At 37.1% G+C, this 22,041-nt stretch overlaps 1 protein-coding gene across 1 annotated transcript; it reads right to left on the minus strand.

Moving 5' to 3' along the window:
• Positions 1–1,237: 1,237 nt before the first annotated feature.
• On the minus strand, positions 1,238–21,809 carry LOC105989920 (epidermal growth factor receptor substrate 15-like). Its single transcript, XM_013022190.1, has 8 exons — positions 21,792–21,809; positions 20,891–20,932; positions 14,514–14,603; positions 13,540–13,587; positions 9,957–10,052; positions 5,651–5,716; positions 3,368–3,493; positions 1,238–2,001 (listed from the first exon to the last, which is right to left on the minus strand). Exons 1-8 carry the CDS (start codon positions 21,807–21,809, stop codon positions 1,945–1,947), a joined length of 543 nt encoding a protein of 180 aa, XP_012877644.1. The 3' UTR covers positions 1,238–1,944.
• Positions 21,810–22,041: the final 232 nt, after the last annotated feature.

Genomic DNA, 22,041 nt, shown 5'->3' on the forward strand with positions numbered 1-22,041 from the left:
CATTTTCTAACCATCATCTGAATTAAGACAAAAGTTACTAGAGACCTGTGACCATGAATTCAAGTCACTCTAACTTTCTGCATTTTTAAAATGTGATATATATATATATATATATATATGTATATGTATATGTATATATGTATATTCTATTACAGGTTAACATTTATGAAAGGAGGGGGAAGAAGAAAAGAGGAGAAACAAAACAGAGAAATTACATGATCCAAAAGACAATTTTCAAAGATCAATAAAGTAGATAATGGGTTAAACAATAAAAATATGCAAGATTCAGAATCAGAAAAGAGTATAACCACAGACCCAATAGAGATTAGAAGAAAAATCCAAATTTGTAGCAACAAGTTTGAAAATAAAACAGAGGTTTCCTTAGCAAAATAGGGGTAGAAAACTTGAACATACGAGTTTCAATGTAAGAGAATGAATGGGAGACTAGAGATTTAACATAGTTTCAATGTAAGAGAATGAATGGGAGACTAGAGATTTAACATTGTTGAGTTCACAGAAGTTTTATCTAACCATGAATGAGGAGAATATCCTATTACTAAAATGTAATTTCAGATAGGATTTTGTACCAGAAAAAGTTCAACTTTCTATGTTTTTATCAAGTAAAATGAAGTTAGTGCTATTCATGTTTTTTTTAGTGAAATAAATGTGAAAACTGGAGTAATACATTTAAGACAAGTGAGATATACAAAAATAGTACTACCCTTCCTCTTAAAAGTACAGTAACCAAAGAACTTCTATGTGCCTTAAAGACAAAATAAAGACTGCAAAAACATACATCTTCTGTTACTCATTTATTTTAAAATATTTATTTATAAATTCCAAATAGAAATGTTTATACCAGCAATCTGATGGACATATCATTTTCTTCTAAGGATGAATTAAAAGAGAAAATTTTCATGAGAATGGTGGTGCACACCTTATAATTTTAGTACTTGCGGGGAGGGGGACTGGGGTTGGGGTGGGTAAGGCTGGAGGATCATAAGTTCAAGGGCATCCTGAGTTGCATGGCAAGTTCCACGCCAGCCTGAGGCAAATAATACACTCTAGTTCAAAAGAGAGAGAGAGAGAGAATTTCACATCATAGAACCATTAACATGTTTCAGACCTTAAGAAATCAGGTTACTTACAACTGCAAATTCATCTCTGTCAAGCTTTCCATCATGGTCAATATCACTTAACTCCCAAACCTTAAAAAACAGAAATGAGAAAACTTAATGTGTGTGTGTGTGTGTGTGCGCGCGCGTGCGTGTGTGCATGTGTGTGTGTGTGTATTTGGAGCCAAGGAGAGAAAGTGTACTAATGACATATAAGAATAGAGATAAATAAACTCTTGGTCATTAAGTGCTTTGAAAGGAAGTTGGATTTCATCTTAATTGCATTGAGAAGCTACTGATTTATTTTAAGTAATAAAATGACAAGATTATTTAGTGCTTAGGAATCTCAAATTTACTACACAATAGAAAAGTAGTGGAAATAATAATAAAAATGGCTTTTAAAATCAGTATTTATTAAGTATATAATTTATGTAACACTGATCCAGCAACAGTAGTAGTACTAATACTGGAGATGATGTGGTAATCATCATCATTCTCATCATTACAATAGTAGTTAGCAATTAAAGAATATGTACAAGCACCATATAACTATATTACATAATCACATCTAATACTAGCAACCCCATAAATTAGAAATTATGCCCTTTTTAAAGTTAACAAACATGGTTATATATGACTTGCCCAAGATCACACATAAGAAGCAGTGTAGCCAAGACTTGATCCTATGTAATCTACTTAGGCAGAAGTTCTTTTTTTTAAGGGCTGTAGATTTAGAGAGTAGGTAAAGTTGAAATATGAAGAGTGGAGAAAAATCACTTTGAAACAGCACAAGAATGACAGGTAGTAGAAGCTCAAGTGAAGCTGGTGATCATGAATTTATGATGACACCAATCTTATTAGGCTTTTTCAGGAGTCTGTAAAGCAACTGAAGAGAAAATAGATAATTAGCTTAATGAAAAACTGGATGTTTAGTAAAAAAAGATTTTGTGGCAAAGTTGAAAAAAATGCTTTCGAGAATCTATGAAAAAGATCTAAAAAGTCAAGAAGTTGAGAGTAGAAGATGGAAGAACAATGTGGCAGACAAGAACTAAAGATGTGGATGTGAAATGATGGGTTCAAAAAGCCCACATTAGGGAAAAAGTAACTGCAAAAGAGTCAGGCACTGGTGACTCATGCCTATAATCCTAGCTACTCAGGAGGCTGAGATCTGAGGATCACTGTTCAAAACCAGCTCTGCCAGGAAAGCCCGTGAGACTCTTATCTCCAATTAACTACCAGAAAAACAGAAATTGCACAGTGCCTCAAAGTGGTAGAGGACTAGCCTTGTGCAAAAAACCTGAGGGACAATGTCTATGCCCTGATTTCAAGCCCCAAAGCTGAAAAATTTTTTTTTAATTTACAAAAAAAAGAAAGGGATAGTGTTTTAGTTTATAGACTAAAAGAAGCCGTAAGGATGAATGGTAGTGATGGCTGCACAAAAATATGAATGTATGTAGCAGTATTGAAATTTAAATTGATTTAAATTTACAACTGATTAATGTGGCAAATTTCATGGTAAGGGTACCAAGCCACAATTTAAAAGATAGAGGGAATGTAAAAGAGTTTGAGGTTTAAAGGTCTTGAAGAAATCAAGAAACTAAAAGTCTTGCAAACATCTAGGAAAAGGTTCTAGAAAGCACATAAGTTCAAGTTAGAATAGAATTTACAATTTCAGAGATGAAACAATTCCTTACAACCATATGAGGTAAAGCGCAGATATAAAATATTGATATTGATAGTCTTTAAACAGTGTTGAAGAATTGGGAAGTCACAGTATGCAGCACACAGAAAAATGGTCTTACCCAAGGAGCTTATACATATAACTAATTTTGACTACTCACATTTGATAGGGAATAACCAAACAACTGGTAATATTTTTATATATTAAGAACACACTGAGCCAGGCACTGGTGGCTTAGGCCTGTAATCCTAGCTACTTACGAGACTGCAATCTGAGGATCACAGCTTGAAGCCAGCCCTGAGAGGGAAGTCCATAAGTCTCCTATCTCCAATTAAACACCCAAAAACTGGAAGCAAAACTATGGCCCAAACTTAGAACACCAGCTTTGAGCAAAAAGCCCAGGGAGAGCACCCAGGTCCTGAGTTTAAACTCCATGACTAACAACAACAATAAAAAAAAAAACCACAGAAAATTCTATAATGATACAACTTTAAAACAAGATACAATGTTTTATAATGTTTTTTATAAAATTAAAATATACACAAATAACATTTAAAATTTACTATCTTACTCTCCCAAGGATTTCCACAGGTAACTTAGAGTTGAGCAATACTGGTTTCACTTTATCACCAGACAAAAATCCATCCACGGGGCTTAAACTGTCAAAAATGGCATCATATTTGGCCTTATCTTCAGCCTAGAAGATGAAAAAGATGACCAGTTAAATAGTGAAAAAGATTCAACTTCAGTTACAGAAATCAAGTTCTCAAAGAATAGATCTTGTATTTTTAAAACATTTAAGTCAAGTAAGTCAGGTCCAGATATGCAAAAGCTGCATATTTTCTCTCAAATGTGATAGTTTGTAAATATAGTAGTAATTACACTGGCTAGTATGCAAGTGTATAAAAATTATTAACTGAAATACAATAGACTCAAGGAAGAACTCAAATAGTGTAATTCCTTAGAAAAGCAAAGTCAACAAAATAACCACTAGGAAATGGGTACTTGAACAATATGGGGTGGGCTCAAGGAGAGAGGAATATCAGAACGAAGAGAAGGCAGGGAGAATGCAGTTAGGAATTCCATGTATATACTACAAAATTAAGAAAAGCTAGCAAAGGGGGCCGGGAAGGTGGCTCAGTGGTAGAGTGCTTGCCTTGCATGCATGAGGCCCTGGGTTCAATTCCCCAGCACCACATAAGCAAAAAGAAAAAAGCCGGAAGTGCGCTGTGGCTCGAGTGGTAGAGTGCTAGCCTTGAGCTGAAGAGCTGAGGGACAGCGCCCAGACCCCACAACCGGACCCCCCCCCAAAAAAAGAAAAGCTAGCAAAGTGTAGGTTGGAAGGAAAGCAGTGACACTGTATTCACAAACAGCTTTGTTGAATGGCAATTTCTTTGTACAACTACTTAAAAAATACATATATGTATATATACATATGTAAAAAGATATATACATGTATGTATATATATACATATACATATATACATATGTATAGATATATACATATACACGCATATATAAAGATATATATATATATACACATATTTGCTGGGAACCAGTGGCTCACGCCTATAATTTAGCTACTCAGGAGGCTGAGAACTGAGGGTTGGGGTTTGAAGCCAGCCTGGGCAGAAAAGTCTGTGAGACTCTTATCTTCAATAAACTACTCAGAAAAAGCTGGAAGTGGCACTGTGGCTCAAGTGGTAGGGCCCTCGCCTTGAGCACAAAAAGATTCAGGGACAGTTCTAGGCTCAGAGTTCAAGTCCCAGGACCAGCACACATACCAAAAAACAACAACCAAAAAACAAAAAACCTCCCACAACTTTTCAGGATACCTTTCAAAGAAGCATCTCATGTTATAGACATGATATACTATGAAAAACTTTTTTTGGGGGGAGGGTCCGGTCGTGGGGCCTGAACTCTGGGCCTGGGCGCTGTCCCTCAGCTCTTCAGCTCAAGGCGAGCGCTCTACCACTTGAGCTACAGCGCCACTTCCCTGGCTTTTTTCTTATGTGGTGCTGAGGAATCGAACCCAGGGCCTCGAGCATGCAAAGGCAAGTGCTCTACCACTGAGCCATCTTCCCAGCCCCATGAAAAACATTTTTAAAAAAGAAAAAAAAGGAAGAAGAAATTTTGCTAACAGTCTTTTAAATTTTATTTAAAAAAGGATATATCTGTAAAATGTTCTAGCAAACATCATTAAAATGTTTTCCTACTTAAAATTTGTTTTCCTATTTAAAAATATAAGTAAAGCTGGGCACCAGTGGCTCATGCCTAAAATTCTAGCTACTAAGGAGGCTGAGATCTAAGGATTGAGTTTAGAAGCCAGCCTGGGCAGGAAAATCTATGAGACTCATATCTCTAATTAACCATAAAAAGCCAAAAGAAGAGCTGTGGATTAAAAGGTAAAGCTTTAGCCTTGAGCACAAAAGCTTAGGGACAGCACCCAAACCCAGAATTCAAGCCTCAGAGCCAGTAAAAATAAATATAAACAAACAAACACACATAAATATACATATGTACATACCATTCATTTTCATCAAAATGGCTTAGAGAAAATAATAACTTCAAAATAACTCTACTCAGGAGTCTAATGTACTCTATTCCTCTTGTAGTTGGAACACTATCTGTTTTTCTATTGTTTAGTTAGAAATGAAAAATATTGCAGATTGAAGGGCTTTGAAGAGAACAGAGTCTGAGTATTGCAGACTAGTCCAGTACCAGTTACCACACTTGAACATACATATGAAAGTCTAACATAGATTGCACTATATTTTGGAAGTAGGGGAAGGAAAAACATGTAAGTAGGAAGCAAAGTAAGAGTAAGAAGTGAATAATTATGAAGTTTACTTACTTTTACAGCCCATGGAAGCTCAACTGCAGAGGGTCCACTAGTTAGCAAAGGACTACCGGTATCATGCTAAAACATAAATAGCACAAAAACTGAAATTCTCATATTAATAAGTAATGAAGAAAAAGTCGTCTTGTGGTAGGAACATGGCTCAAATGGTAGAGTGCCTGGTTAGCAGGCAAAAGGGCCTGAATTCAAAACCCAGTACCAGCCACCCCTCAAAAGAAAAGTCTCTGCATTTAAATATATTCATATAAAACACTTAGTTATCACTGCATTTAGAACACTATTTTAAACGAAGTAGATTTTCACCTATTTTTCATTGCAACAAAACCTTTATACTTAGCCACATAAATCATTGTATAGCATTAAAATATGCAAGTATTACAGAAGAAATCCTCCTATAACTGAGATAAAGATAGAGGTATCTGAATGTTAACAAAAATAGGTAAATGACCTATTAATAGATAACTTTTTTTCCAATAAGATTTAAGGAAAGCATTCAGGAAAACCCCACCTTAGCATTTGTTACTAGTACATGATACACAATTTATGCTCATCTGGCTAAAGAGACAAATGATTGGGCTGGGAAGGTGACTCAGTGGTAGAGGGATTGCCTTGCATGCCTGAGACCCTGGGTTCCATTCCTCAGCACCACATAAGCAAAAAGAAAAAAGCATGAAGTAGCGCTGTGGTTCAAGTGGAAGAGCACTAGCCTTGAACTGAAGAGCTAAGGGACAGCGCCCAGGCCCAGAGTTCAGGCCCCACAACTGGACCCCCCCAAAAAAAGAGAGACAAATGATTATATTTTTAAAATCTTAACAATAATATATTTAGGCAGTAAATCCCTATATTAAACACTTGATACCATATCTAAATAGAGATGTGCAGACATTCTCAAAATAGTTAAATTCTCAATGTTTCTAAAATAGTAACTCTAAAAACAAACAACAAGGATTGGGGATACAGCTCAATAGTAGAGCAGTTGCCCTCGTATACACAAGGCTTGATCTTCAGCACTACCAAAAATGAAATGAAATAAAATAAAAACAAAAGCCATTAAAATTTCTGAGAAAAAGAGTAGGGAGGACCAGTCGTGTCAAATAAAAAGCCTTACCAATTTATAATAAAAACAATGTAAAACTAACACATAAACAAATTAATAAGACCAAAAAAGTCCATCAAGAAACCAAAATACATATGACAATTCAGCTTATAATTGAGCTAAATTTCAAATTGACATTTCAAATCTTTTCTTTACCAAAAGAAAAGATTATTCAATACACTGTTCTAGGCTATGCAGTGTAGCTATCTTGAAAAAAAAACAACACACAAACCTGAATTCATACTTATACCTATAACAGAACTAACTTAAAATGTAAAAAAGAAAAGGTTTAATTTGACAAAATATTCATATAAACATTTTGTCATGAAAAAAATTAATACCCAATATCTTTAAAAGACAAAGACAAACTGAGAAAACATACTTGAAACTCATAAAGACTAAGAACAGCAACTGAAGAAAAATAAGCCATGACAATACTTAAGACATTCACACAAAAACAATGTAAACGTCTCAAAAGCAGAAAAGCTATTCAGTGTCACAAAAAAAGGGCCAAAAGGAAAAAAATCGGAATTTCACTTACATACCTTTGGTCACCAACCAAACTGACAAAGATCTAAAAGTCTCATATTAGTAAAGTGGCAAAAATATAGAGAAACAGGCATTTCTAGTTCAACAACTATAGAGGGCAAGTTGATAATATATATTATTTCCAAATTATACAGGCTACAGGTTGTATTTGTTTGTTTACTGGGCTGGTACTGGGGTTTGAACACTGTCTTTTAGCTTTTTCCACTCAAAGCTAGTTTTCCATCACTTGAGCCACAGCTCCACGTTCAGGCTTTTTACTGGTTAATTGGAGAGAAAAAAGTCTTACGGGCCTTCTTACCCAGGCTCACTTTGGTTTTTTTTTTTTAATTATTATTATTATCTTTAAGTAGTTGTACAAAGAAGTTCCCATTTTACAAAACAGTATATGAGTACAAAGTGACAACATTGTCACCCATCCCTCCAAATCCATTCCTTTTCTCACTTTATTTCTTTAATTGAGATTAGGTGATTATATAAATTTCACATATTTCACAGTATTGTGGAATAGTGACATTTAAAGTCACCAACACATTTTAACCTTCATAAAGGCAAATTGTCATTATCATGGTCTACACAGTTTGTGAATTCTATGAGCTTTGACAAAACAAGTTTGTTTGTTTTTTTTCCACATTGGGTGATGTTTACATTTCTTTCCTTTTGCTCAGTGTAGGTTGTTCCCGCTTATTCTGTTCCTCCTCCTGGCTTCCCTCCATTGCGTGCATATATCTACCATATATATGGTCAAGAACATGGAGTCAGGACTGGGAAGGTGGCTCAGTGGTAGAGTGCTTGCCTTGCATGCATGAGGCCCTGGGTTCGATTCCTCAGCACCACATAAGCAGAACGCTGGAAGTAGCACTGTGGCTCAAGTGGTAGAGCACTAGCCTTGAGCTGAAGAGCTGAGGGACAGTGCCCAGGCCCAGAGTTCAGGCCCCAGGACTGGCAAAAAAAAAAAAAAAAGAACATGGAGTCATTTACCAACGATATGACAAAATGGGTGGTTGTCCTTTGTTTCTTGAGTTGTCATATCTTCTTGTATTTTGACTTTAGCATCCACGTATCAGGGAGACCATGTGCCATTTTTCTCTTTGTTCTTGGCTTAATTCACTCAAAATACTCTGCTCTAGTTCCATCCATTTCCCTGCAAATGCCATTATTTTGTCCTTTCTAATGGCTACATAATATTCCATTGTATATAGGTACCACAATTTTTTGATCCACTCATCAGTAGTGGGGCATCTGGGATGTTTCCAAATCTTGGCTATTGTGAACAGTATTGCAATAAACATGGAGATGCATGTGTCTTTGTATACTGGTTCCTGTTGTTCAGGGTAGATGTCTAGGAGTAGTATGGCTGGGTCATAGGGGAGATCTATATTTAGCTTTCTGAGGCACCTTCATACTGTTTTCCAAAGTGGTTGTATTAGTATACATTCCTACCAGCAATGCAGTAATAGGGTTCCTCTTTCTCCACATCCCCTCCAGCATTTGTCGTTGGCTGACTTTAGGATGTGGCCATTCTGACTGGGTAAGTGGTATCTCAGTGTTGTTTTGATTTGCATTTCCTTTACAGACAGGGATGATGAACATTTCCTCATGTGTTTCTTTGCCATTTTTATCTCTTCTTCTGAGAAGTCTCTCTTTAGTTCCCTTGCATATATCATGATTGGTTTGTTAGATTTGGGAATGGTTAGTTTCTTGAGTTCCCTGTATATAATGGATATTAGACCCTTGTCTGATATTTTGCTGGTAAATACTTTTTCCCAGTTAGTTGGCTTTCTTTCTAGTTTGGTTGCTATTTTTTTGTCTGTGTAGAAAGTTTTTATATTAAGGTAGTCCAAGCACACTTTGAACTGTGATCCTAGGTATGGATAATTATTAGTAGGAGAAGAAAAGAAATACTACCAGTCATAAAACAAGGAGGAAAATTCTATGTAAAGATTTCTATGTAAAGATTTTCTATGTAAAGATTTCTAAAACATTATTTTTAATTTTTTTGCTTTCTGCTAGTACTCTACTACTTGAGCCACATGTCCAGTTTAAACACATTCTTTTTATTTTTATTTTGTCAGCACTGGACTTGAACTCTGAGCCTGAGCACTGCCCCTCAGCTCTTCAGCTCAAGGCTAGCGCTCTATCCCTTGAGCCATAGCGCCACTTCCAGTTTTCTGGTGGTTATTGGAGATAAGAGTTTCACAGCCTTTCCTGATGGGGCTGGCTTTGAACCATGATCCTCAGATCTCAGCCTTCTGAGTAGCTAGGATTACAGGCGTGAGCCACCGGCAACTGGCTTTATTTGAGAGGGAGAGGGGAGTGGGGGAGCACAGAGGATGGGATAGTTGGGCTTGAACTCTGGGCCTGGGTGCTCTCCCTGAGCTGTTCAGCTCAAGGTGAATGCTTTACCACTTGGGCCACAACGCCACTAATACATTAATTTTAACAGTATGGAATCAAGGGTACAGGATACTACAGCTAATGGAAAATGAGAAAATATGTATTTATATTTATGTATACATGTAATTCTAAGGATACACATGAAACCACTAACCACAATAGTCACAGATGGCAAGGATTAACAAAGGAAAAATATTCTTAATTTCAAAGTACAGGCATATTTTAATTAAATATCATTAATATATTAAAAATATTTCTTACAAATCTTGGTGGAGGAACAGCCAAGTTCAAGCTACTCAGTGAAACCTCCAATCCATTTTGGGCACAGGCCACAAGCCGCAAAGCAACAAAGAATTCCTGAAAGAAAAGCATAATATTAAGAGAATACCTATCTAACTTCCTCCCATTTATACTTATTATCTGAAAACATAACTTACAATTATTCCATGATTTTATGTAGCAACAAGTATAACCACAAATTTGCTTCAAAATTATTTGCTCCAAAATTGAGAAAACAAATACATAAAAATTTTCCTAATAGTATAAATAGCAAATAACATTATAAATGGGAAAATATTTAAATTGTAGTATGTGCTAGTAATGAAATTATACAGAATACTCATATTTCCAAAAACATTCAATGACCTTAATAAATATTTTCTACCATATATGTGAAAAAAAGGTCTTGGAAAGTGGTTTAGTGGTAGAGTGCTTGCCTAGCATGCATGAAGCCCTGGGTTCGATTCCCTAATACCACATAAACAGAAAAAGCTGAAATGGCGCTGTGGATCAAGTGGTAGAACACTAGCCTTGTGAAAAGCTCAGGGACAGTGCCCAGATCCCGAGTTCAAACCTCAGGACTGTCACCAAAAAAAAAAGGAAAGCATTATTTGTAAAAAAATTAGTATTTCTCTTTTTTGGTGCCAGTACTGAGGTGTTTTTGGTTGCTAATTGGTGAATAGTTTCACAGACTTTTCTCCCCTGTCTGGCCTAGAACCTCAATCCTTGATCCTCAGATCTCAGCCTCTTGAATAGCTAGGATTACAGGTATGAGCTACCAATGTACAGCAGCTCCTTATAGTTCAAAAACTAGAATGAATCAATGAATGAATGAGTGAAAAGAATAGATGAAGTTAAGAAAAGAAGCTGAAGCAAATAATTTTCAGTTGTTTTGAGTTAGAGAATTGGCATGAAAACAAAAGTCTTTCCTCCAGTTTTTTTTCCCCCCAGTCTGTCAGCATCTTGGTATGGTTGCTGACTCAATCCTTGGTTGCTGATTCACCCTTCACAACTTTTCCAATTCCCATTTCCATTTATGACCATCTTACCCGCTTTCTGACCTTTTCTTATCATTTTGTAGGCTATATTCTTATACCTCTTTGCCTTCAACCAAACTTTCTTGGGGGAAAAATGTTGTTTCAACATACTTCCTGTAGAGCTAGGAATTGTAGCTTAGTAGTAGAGTGCTTGCCTAGCATGCATGAGACCCTGGATTTGATTCCTAGCATGGAGGAAAAAAACTCTGATTTCCCAATTTCTTTTCATTTTCTCTACAACTGTGCAATCAATTCCCTAATTACAATATCACACTATCACAAATAATCTGGCTATCATAATATCACAAATATCCTGGCTACCAAGTATACCAGCCTCTGTTACTCTTTCATAAATGGGAAGCAAGTTAATACTACCTATCTTGCAATATATTAGGAGCAACAAAATAAAACCTCAGCATAACAATGAAAGTATCAAGTGTCATTTTTGGCACACAGAAACTCAATAAGTATTGGCTTCTTTTATTTCTTTCATATGTTAATTTTAAATAAATCTATGTCGTTGTTATGATTTAGATCTTATTCTAATATGTTAAAGGCTTAGTCCCCAGCTGATGATGCTATCAGGAGATGGTAGAAACTTTAAGAGATAGTACTTATTGGAGGAAGTAGTTAATATATGGCATATCTGAAAGATATATTGGGACCCCAGCCCTTTCTTTCTTTTTATTTCTTGGTTGCCAAGAAGTGGGCAGCTTTGCTCCACCTTGCCTCTTTGCTATTGTGGTCTGACTTACTACATGCCCAGAAATAATGGAGCTAAGTGACCATGAACTAAAACCTTTGAAACTATGATCCAACACAATTCTTTCTTCTTCCTCAAGGAAAAAAATCTATGCCTGCAATGGAAATTTCAACAGAAGACTTATAAATACTGGCACTCGACATGTTAAAAAAAATTCAACTCAAAGTCCATGAACATAAGCAAAGAACTTATTACTTGTAAGATAGGGATCAATCATACTTGTAAAGCTATACTATAATTTTGCCCCTGTATTTGATTCTAAAGCCTGGCTCTTAACAGGTACTAACAAACATTTGCTGAATTAAGTGCACAAAGTATATGTCTCCACTGTACCAAACTGGCCCTTCTACCCAAAGGCTGCAATGAGCCTGCAATCTGGCCCTGGAATTTTATTATTAAGAGATTGAGTATTCTGACCCTCTCATTGAATTCTTCACATCTCTTTTCTGTTTTGTTTTTTGTTTTTGTCAGTCCTGGGGCTTTCAGGGCCTGGGCACTGTTCCTAAGCTTCTTTTGCTCAAGGCTAGCACTCTACCACTTGAGCCACAGTGCCACTTTCGGCTTTTTCTGTGTATGTGGTATTGAGAAATTAAACCCCACGGCTTCATGCATGCTAGGCAAGCACTCTACCACTAAGCCACATCCCAAGCCCCTCTTTTCTGGTTTCAATCATGCTTTAGGCATATCCATAGGGGGAAAAAGTTAACTTTAAATAGTGGTGCTAATCAAAAGTATTAGCAGAGCTGGGAAGGTGGCTCAGTGGTAAAAGTGCTTGCCTTGCATGCATGAGGCCCTGTGATTCCTCAGCACCACATAAGCAGAAAAAGCCAGAAGTGGCACTATGGCTCAAGTGGTAGAGTGCTGGCTTTGAGCTGAAGAGCTGAGGGACAGTGCCTAGGCCCAGAGTTCAAGCCCTATGACTGGCAAAAAAAAAAAAGTATTAGCATGTAGCAAACTTTTAATTCAATCCTATACACCTCTGAAATCTCTTCCCAACAAGTAAAATATCAAAGTATATAGATGGTGTTCAAAATTCCTGTCATAGCTATTTTTCATGCATATGTAGTCTGGAGTTTATTTCTGGCCTGTGAATCATTTTTTCAGTTTACATGTAGAGATAAGACTTAAACCAGGGCTGGGAAGGTGGCTCAATGGTAGAGTGCTTGCCTTGCATGCATGAGGCCCTGGGTTTGATCCTCAGCACCACATAAGCAAAAAGAAAAAAGCCGGAAGTGGCACTGTGGCTCAAGTGGCAGAGTGCTAGCCTTGAGCTGAAGAGCTGAGGGACAGTGCCCAGGCCCAGAGTTCAGGCCCACAACCGGACCCCAAAAAATAAAAATTTAAAAAAAATTTAAAAAAGACTTAAACCAGAATATTCAAGTTTCATTAATCCAGATATTCCTTTCACATGGACTGACAATATCATCTTACATTTATTAATAAAAATCAACATTTAATTATAACTTTGTTCACCCATATAATTTAATTAGTAAGATACAAAGAGCTAAGTCTCGCTATAGGACAGAAAAGTAAACCTCAAGAGAACGTTATCACCAAATAAGCACTAACCTTTAGGTATTAGGTGTTATAGTTAAATGTGTATAGGTTGGAAATATTTTCACTGTTAAGACACTTACCTTGTAAAACCCTAATACTGATTTTAAAATAAAAATAAATAATTCTTTGCTTAAAAATGTAAAAATCTGCTGGCTATTTTTAATTTCAAATCACTAAAAATAATTTTATATAAATCTCTGAATCTTACTTGTTTGTTCAGGATACCTTTCCCATCTGTATCAGCTAAATCCCAAATCTGAAATTCAAAAATAAAGAAAACAGAATTTTTATTTCTAACAGAAATTAACTTAAAGAAAAGTTGCTGCAATTTATAATGTCATGCTCTTTGGCTGTAAGATCTAAAAATCATGGAATTAAAAATGGAAAGAACCCTTAAAAATCATTCAGTGCAACCCTTCATTGGGAACCAAAGGCCCAATGAGGTTTACAACCAGCAAAAGAACTAAAACACATGCTCAAATTTCTAGTCAAATTTCTAGCCTTTTTCACTAACCCAGGATTTAACTTTAAGACAAATGTTTTTTACGGGCAAGTTGGGAAGACTCATATTTATTTGTGGATAATTGAATTTTTTTTTTTTGGGTCCGGTCGTGGGGCCTGAACTCTGGGCCTGGGCGCTGTCCCTCAGCTCTTCAGCTCAAGGCTAGCACTCTACCACTTGAGCCACAGCGCCACTTCCGGTTTTTTGCTTATATGGTGCTGAGGAATCAAACCCAGGGCCTCAGGCATGCAAGGCAAGCGCTCTACCACTGAGCCAACTTCCCAGCCCGGATAATTGAATTTTTAACAATGATTATTTTTCAGGATTTTGACTTAATGTAAGGCTCTGGCAGGAAAGATTTTTTACTCTATTCAACACACACATTAAACATATAGTATATAAAGGTAGCAAGGTTCCCAGTCTGCACTGTATCTTCTCATAATACCCAAATGTACTATTACTTCCTCCTTTCATCCTACACAACAGTATGTTTCTAAAAATTTGAACACATTAATACTTTTCAAAAAGATAAATTACTATGTCATAATACTCCCAATCCATTTATGTAACTGTTTCTATTCTAATTTGTAAGTTTCTAAATGGTTATTGATCTGAATTTAAATCCAGTTCATTTGTGCTTATACATATGTGATACTCTAGTTATAACAGACAAACATTACCTTTCCAAGAATCAAGTCTGGAAGCCCTGATTTTTTCAGGAAAGCAGCAGCATCTGAAGCCAATACCCTTCCAGTATTGCCTGTATCAACCTGAAAAGATATAAACTGTAAGCAAATAATAAAACACAAAAGCAAAATTATCTAACTTTCCAAACCTCTAATTTGAGAATTGGCTTTCCAAAAAAGAAACAGGAATTGTCTTACTAACATGGGCCAAGAAACATGTGAAGAGCCATATGAACAGAGTACCATCAAGCTGGTGGTGATGATTTGCAAAAAAAATTTTTTTATCATACTTGCTATATATAAGAAAACTTAATCTGAGAGGAGGTGAAAGCAAATTAGTGGAGTTAGAACATCAACATAGATCTTCAGGTTCCAATTTTTTATGGCTGTAATTTAAATTCAAAATGATAATAGGAGAAAAAAAGGCATAATTTCCCAGAGAAGTCTTGTGACAAATCAGAATAGCAGCAAATGTTAACTGTCTTTGCAAACAGTTTTAGATCATTGACTTCTCTACATTCAATGAGGTCACTAGAACAGGAAAGAAAAATTTCGGGAAAAAAATGAGTCTACTTTTTTTCATTTGTGTAAAGATTCCTGAAAGCTCTATTTGCAAATATGAAAAGTAAACTTTAAAAACTTACAGCAGGCTGATGGCATGGTTCAAGTGATAAAATACTTGCCTAGCAAGCATAAAGCCACAAATTCAAATCCTCAGTATTTCAAAAAATAGTTTAAAAGTCTTGGGTAACATTTACTAGGACATTTATGAAACAGCTATATTTCTAGTTTAAAGATTAAGTTTACTGTAAACATATGCAAGGTATTGTAGAAAATCTAGTAACAAAAAAGCCAAAAGAGGGCTGGGAAGGTGGCTTAGTGGTAGAGTGCTTGCCTAGCATGAATGAAGCCCTGGGTTCGATTCCTCAATATCATATACACAGAAAGAGCTGGAAGTGGCACTGTGGCTCAAGTGGTAGAGTGCTAGCCTTAAGCAAAAGAAGCTTAGGAACAGTACCCAGGCACTGAGTTCAAGCCCCAGGACTGAAAAAAAAGTCAAAAGAAAAATACTTTTTTTCAAATTTTAGAACATAGGATTACTCAGCCAAAAAAAAAAAAAATCCTAATTCTTCAATTTTTGGGTAAGAAGTAAGCACGAAGATTGGGAAACCTGATTAATAACTACTCTCTCTCTCTCTCTCTCTCTCCCTCTCTCCTGGAACTTGAACCCTGGGCCTGGGCACTGTCCCTGAGCTGCTTTGGCTCAAGGCTAGTGCTCTACCACTTGAGCCACAGTGCCACTTGGGCTTTTTCTGAGTAGCTTATTGGAGAAAAGTCAAATTTCTTGCCCAGGCTAGCTTGGAACCACGATCCTCACATCTTAGCCTCCGAGTAGCTAGGATTACAGGCATTAGCCGCTAGCACCAGAACTATGGTTTTGACCACTCTCTGACAAAGAGATACTCAAATGTTGCATAACCTAACACAGAGCATAACTCAGGGAAGTATCAGTCAAACTCATCAAATATTTGTGTACTGTATTCTAATAAGGAATTTTAGTATATTCTATTCTCTTAGTCTCTATAATAAGTTAAGCATAGCCATTAAATCCTTGTCCTGTTACAGACAATTGCACAGTACTCGGATGCTTGCCTAAACACTCTGCCAATACACTGCAGGCTAGAATCTATGCCTTCAACAAAGACAAGGTTGGAACCTTGTGAAAAGGACTGAATTATTAACTGAGAAATAGATGTTTGGATAAAGACTTCTGAGCTAACAACTTAGACTACTTTCAGATAGGTAGATGAATTCAGGATTTATAATGACTTTTTCTTCAGCCTGGAGGCAAATATAGTTCATGAAAGCAAACTCACAAGTCTAGATCCAACTGGATGTAAGACTGAATAAAATATGTATGTATTATATCCTAATATGGACTGACTGAATTGCTGCAGAATAATTTAATTATGCATGTTTACTTGGAATACTGTCAGAATTTGGAATTATTTTTGTTTTGGGGGTACTGAGATTGAAACCAAGGCCTAACATATACTCATTCTATCACTGAGATACTGTCAGCTCTCTGCTGGTTTTGTTTAAGACAGTCTTTCCATATCACTGGGGCTAGCCCTGAACTTCTAACCTCAAGTGGTTCTCCTGCCTCAGCAACCCAAGTAGCTGACTATCTACAGATGCGTGCCATGGTTCCTCATCATATTATTTTTAATGTTTTAATTCATTCATTTATTCATTCTTTCTTTCCTTCATCTCCTCCCATCCCCTCTGTCACTTTTTTGTTCTGAGATAGTATCTTGCTATGTAGTCCAGGCTGGCCTCAAAATCATGATGCCACCAGAGTGCTAGGATTATAGGCATGTGACACTGCACCAAATATAATGTTTTACACTTTCTAATAGGTATGTGACAAAGCTCCACTTATTTTTTCTTCCTTGGCTATCTCAACCCTCATTTTAGTAGAATCTGCTTTTGTCAACTGAATGAAATAGTTTTCAATGGTATCTGATTCTCATTGGTCTATATGAATATAAAAACAAGCCTTACTTAAAAAAAATTTAATGCTAGTACTGGGGCTTGAACTCAGGGCTTAAGCGCTGTTGCTTGCACTTCACTCTAGGCTGGTTCTTTACCACTTGAGTCATACCTTCACTTCCAATTTTTTGATGGTTAATAGGAAATAGTCCAACAGGCTGGGCTGACTTTCAACCACGATCCTCAGTCTCAGCCTCCTGAGTAGCTAGGATTACAGAAGTGAGCCACTTGTGCCTGGCTTCCTTACTTTTTATAGCAATATAATCACAAAGACTCAGTAATAGTTTAGATGCATCAAGTATGCAAAACAAGTCTGTGTCTAAGAACAATTCTCTTTTATTAGATAAAATAACTTACTCAACATAAATTTTAACCAGCACTGGTAGTTTATGTTTATAATCCTAGGTAGAGATCTAAGGTTGAGATCAAAGCCAGCCCAGACAGACAAATCTGTTATCCCCAAATAACCAGTAAAATGGGAAGTAGAAGGTGTAGCACAAGTGACAGAGCACTAGCTATGTGTAAAAACAGAGTGACAGCATATGGGGTAAGAGACAGGAAGAGAAGGAGGGGGGAAAGAGGAGAAGAAAAAGAGGAGGGGGAAGTGGGGTACAGGTGACTCACACCTGTAATCATAGCTACTCAGGAGGCTGAGATCTGAGGATCACGGTTCAAAGCCAGCCCGGGCAAGAAATTCTGTGAGCCTTTTATCTCCAATTAATCACCAGAAAACTGGAAGTGGTACTGTGGTTCCAGTGGTAGAGCACCAGCCTGGAGCTGAAGAGCTGAGGGACAGTGCACAGGCCCAGAGTTCAAGCCCTATGACCCACAAAAAAAAAAAAAAAAAAGAGGAGGGGGAGAAAAACCTCAACTTTATGTGGAGCCAAAACTCACTCTCAAAAAAAAAAAATGGCTTACTGTCTGGTTTATAAAGGTCCAGCCTCATATGTAATAGAATAAGGTTGTTTATCAGCAAGCTAGGAAATTTAGTATATCTGGAAAACCTCAAGATGAGACAAAGTCGCTGTAATTTATATGTACTACTAAATTTATATGTACTGATAAATTTATATGTACTGATAAATTTATATATACTGGAGAGAAAATTGATAAAAACTGATCTTGTCATCAAAGTAGAAGAACAAAAAAAATACATACTTTAAAAAGCACAATCAGCTGGGTTCTGGTGGCTCATGCCTGTAATCATAGCTAATCAGGAAACAGATCTGAGGATCACAGTTCAATGCCAGCCCAGACAGGAAAGTCCATGAGAGTCTTATCTCCAATTAAACCAAAAAAGCCAGAAATAGAGCTCAAGTGGTAGAGCTCTAGCCTTGTACAACAGGATAACACCCCAGCCCTGAACTGAAGTACCAGGACCAGCATGCACATACACACACAAAATCAAGTTGGGTGTGATAATGTTCACCTGTCATAGCTACTTAAAAGGTTGAAGATTCTGAAGTCAGCTTGAGCAACAGGCTCTTTAAAAGTAAGCAAAGAGTTAGGCACTGGTGGCTCATTCCTGTAATCCTACCTACTCAAGAGGCTGAGATCTGAGGATCACAGATCGAAGTCAGCTGAGGCAGGAAAGTCTGGGAGACTATCACAGGGGAAAAACTAGAAGTGGTGCTGTAGCTCAAGTGGTAGAGTGCTAGCCTTGAGCAAAAGGACAGCACCCAATCCCAGTCCCAGAATTCAAGGTCCAGGACTAGCAAAAAGTAAAAAATTAAAAATTAAAAATAAACAAAGAGATTTATTTGTTCAATCTCCACTTAGTACAATCTAATTATAAAAGTTTCCATGCACAAACTAATTTTCTGGCTTTCTAAATGGCTGAATAGTAGATAGCTCTAGATTTGCAAGTCAAAATCCAGGAGGTCTACATCTCACTGTCCTTTGCTACAACTATGCAGACATCCATGCCAAATATGTAACTAGCCTTCTCTGTGTTCATGCTCAGTAGGTGAGAAGGCTTTTAGGGAAAATTATTTAGTACTTGGAAATGGGAAAATGAGATTGTCTATACTCTCAGAGTATTATCTGACATATAGTATACCCTGTCATTTAACTTTCTATAGATTAGACTATTTTAAATTTTAAAGATAGAGGTTAGTGGCTCAGTGGTAGAGCGCTTGCCTTGCATGCATGAGGCCCTGGGTTCGATTCCTCAGCACCACATAAGCAAAAAGAAAAAAGCCAGAAGTGGCCCTGTGGCTCAAGTGGTAGAGCGCTAGCCTTGAGCTGAAGAGCTGAGGGACAGTGCCCAGGCCCAGAGTTCAGGCTCCACGACCGGACCCCCCAAGATAGAGGTTTAATTATAGAAAATTATTAGCTTTGCAAATGAATCCACCCTTACCAATGCAAATGAATTTTGCCTGAGTATGAACATCTGTAAATCATATTCTCATTCTTATATTTGAATGGTTTACCAAGTAATTAATAAATTAAATAAAATCTTTGACATGCTTTGTTAGCTTTTATGGTACTGGGAATTGAATCCAGAGCCTTGTTCTACCTCACAACCATATCCTCAGCCCCTATGTTCATTTAGATTTATATGAAAGCCATGCTTTTCAGTTTGTAAAAATTATATTTTAGTAAGTTTAAAAAAAAATAACATGAGGGGCTGGGAAGGTGGCTCAGTGGTAGAGCAAGCTTGCCTTGCATGCTTGAGGCCCTGGGTTCCATTCCTCAGAACCACATAAGCAGAAAAAAAAAAGCCGGAAGCGGTGTTGTGGCTCAAGTGGTAGAGTGCTAGCCTTGAGCTGAAGAGCTGAGGGACAGCGCCTAGGCCCAGAGTTCAGGCCCCACGACTGGATCTAAATAAATAAATAATAATAAAAAATATCATGAAAGGGCTAGGAATGAGGCTTAGTGGTAGAGTGCTTGCCTAGCATTCAGGAAGCCGTGGGTTTGACTCCCCAGAAAAAGCAGAAGTGGTGCTATGGCTCAAGTGGTAGAGTGTTAGCCTTGAGCAAAAGAAGCTCAAGGACAGTGCCTAGCCCCTGAGTTCAAGCCCTAGGACTGTCCAAAAACAAAACAAAACAAAACAAAAAAAACCAAAAACAAACAAACAAAAACGTAAAAGTAATTTACTTTTGGCTTATAACCTAATTTGTATATTTATAGCTAAATAAATATATCTAATGTTGTACATGTGTGTGTGTGTGTGTGTGTGTGCATGCGTGCGTGCATGCATGCATGTGTGTGTGCGTGTACTGGGGCTTGACTCAGGGGTTTAAGCTCTCACTTGGCTTCTTTTTTTGGTCAGCCATGAGGCCTGAACTCTGGGCCTGGGAGCTGTCCCTCAACTCTTCAGGTTAAGGCTAGCGCTCTACCACTTGAGCCACAATGCCACTTCCAGCTTTTTCTGCTTATGTGGTGCTGAGGAATCGAACCAAGGGCCTCATGCATGCAAGGCAAGCGCTCTATCACTGAGCCACTTTCTCAGCCCTCTCACTTGGCTTTTTTGCTCAAAGCTGGTGCTCAAGTAGTAACTTGAGCTACATCTTTATTTCCTTGTATAGATTTTTAACATACATATTTAAGATAATTGAATCATCTTAATTTTCTTTCCTACAGTGCATGTCTATAATCCCAGTACTACAGTCTCAGGCGGACTGTAAGCTCCAGCTCAAGGCCTGCCTGAGTACAAAAAAACAAAACAAAACAGCATTAAGTACTCAACATTGGGGGTCAAAACAAAAAGTTAAAGATACATCAAATTTATCCAGCCAGCTGGTAATCTACATGCATATAATCAACAATTGGAAGTTTATTTTATGTTCAATCTAGAATAACAATGAAAATCTTACCTGTCTATAGTATTTTTCATATACAGGATTCCCACTTGATAACTACAATAAATAATAATAGTAATTATGTTCTTTTCAATAATTCTAATAACATATTTAGCATTCAGTCAAAAGATATTTCAGAAATAAAGATGAAAAGGATAAAATATCCTCTATTTTAAAAAGGCTACTTTTGTTTCTTTGATGGAAAGCAAGGGAAAGAATAAAGTCACATGGATTACAAAGAATCAGAAGACAGAATCAAAACAAGAATCTTAAAATTATTTTTTATTTCAGAACTTTATCTCATGTAAAATCCCACCCAAAAACCGAACATACAACAAATTAGGAAGGAAATGCTTTTGTTAAAACCAATTAAAGGGGCTGGGAAGGTAGCTCAGTGGTAGAGCGCTTGCCCTGCATGCTTGAAGCCCTGGATTCGATTCCTCAGCACCACATAAACAAAAAAAAAAAACAAAACCCATAGTGGCGCTGTGACTCAAGTGGTAGAACACTAGCCTTGAGCTGAAGAGCTGAGGGACAGCGCTCAGGCCCAGAGTTCAGGCCCCACGACCAGACCCAAAAAAACAAACAAAAAAAAACAAAAGCATTTATCCTCTCTACTCAAGTGCCCCAGGTATCTATGAATTCAATTCAAAAACCACTTTAGCAAAATAATCAACTGAAGGCTGAGTATATAGTTCAATGGTAGAGTACTTGCCTACCATGTATGAGGCCCTCAGTGTATCCCTAGCATTACAAATAAATATTAAATAATTAAATGAATATGGAGGGATACAGAGAGTGATTTTCAGAGACAACAGCATGTTCAAGGCATGCAATTACCACTGTAAGTAACAAGAAGTCCAGCACAGAGGGTCTCATGCATGGTAGGCAAGTGCTCTACTACAGAACTACATACCTTTATAGGCAAGCCCATGCCTATTTTCCCAGCACTCAGGAGGCTGAAGCAGGAGGACTGTGATAGCAAAGCCAGTTGAGCTACACAGCAAGACTTTATCTAAAACAAACAAAACTTCTGAACCAGTGCTCTGTTAGTGATGTTTTACAGGAGACAATTTATGAAAGGTCTCACCTATCATGGTTAAAGTAAAGAAAATGAGGATAAAAAAGGGGGCAAATTCAAGAGTTATTATCTTGGTATCAGTTTT

Source organism: Dipodomys ordii, unplaced genomic scaffold, assembly GCF_000151885.1.
Source record: "Dipodomys ordii isolate 6190 unplaced genomic scaffold, Dord_2.0 Scaffold61, whole genome shotgun sequence".
Taxonomy (NCBI): Eukaryota; Metazoa; Chordata; class Mammalia; order Rodentia; family Heteromyidae; genus Dipodomys; species Dipodomys ordii.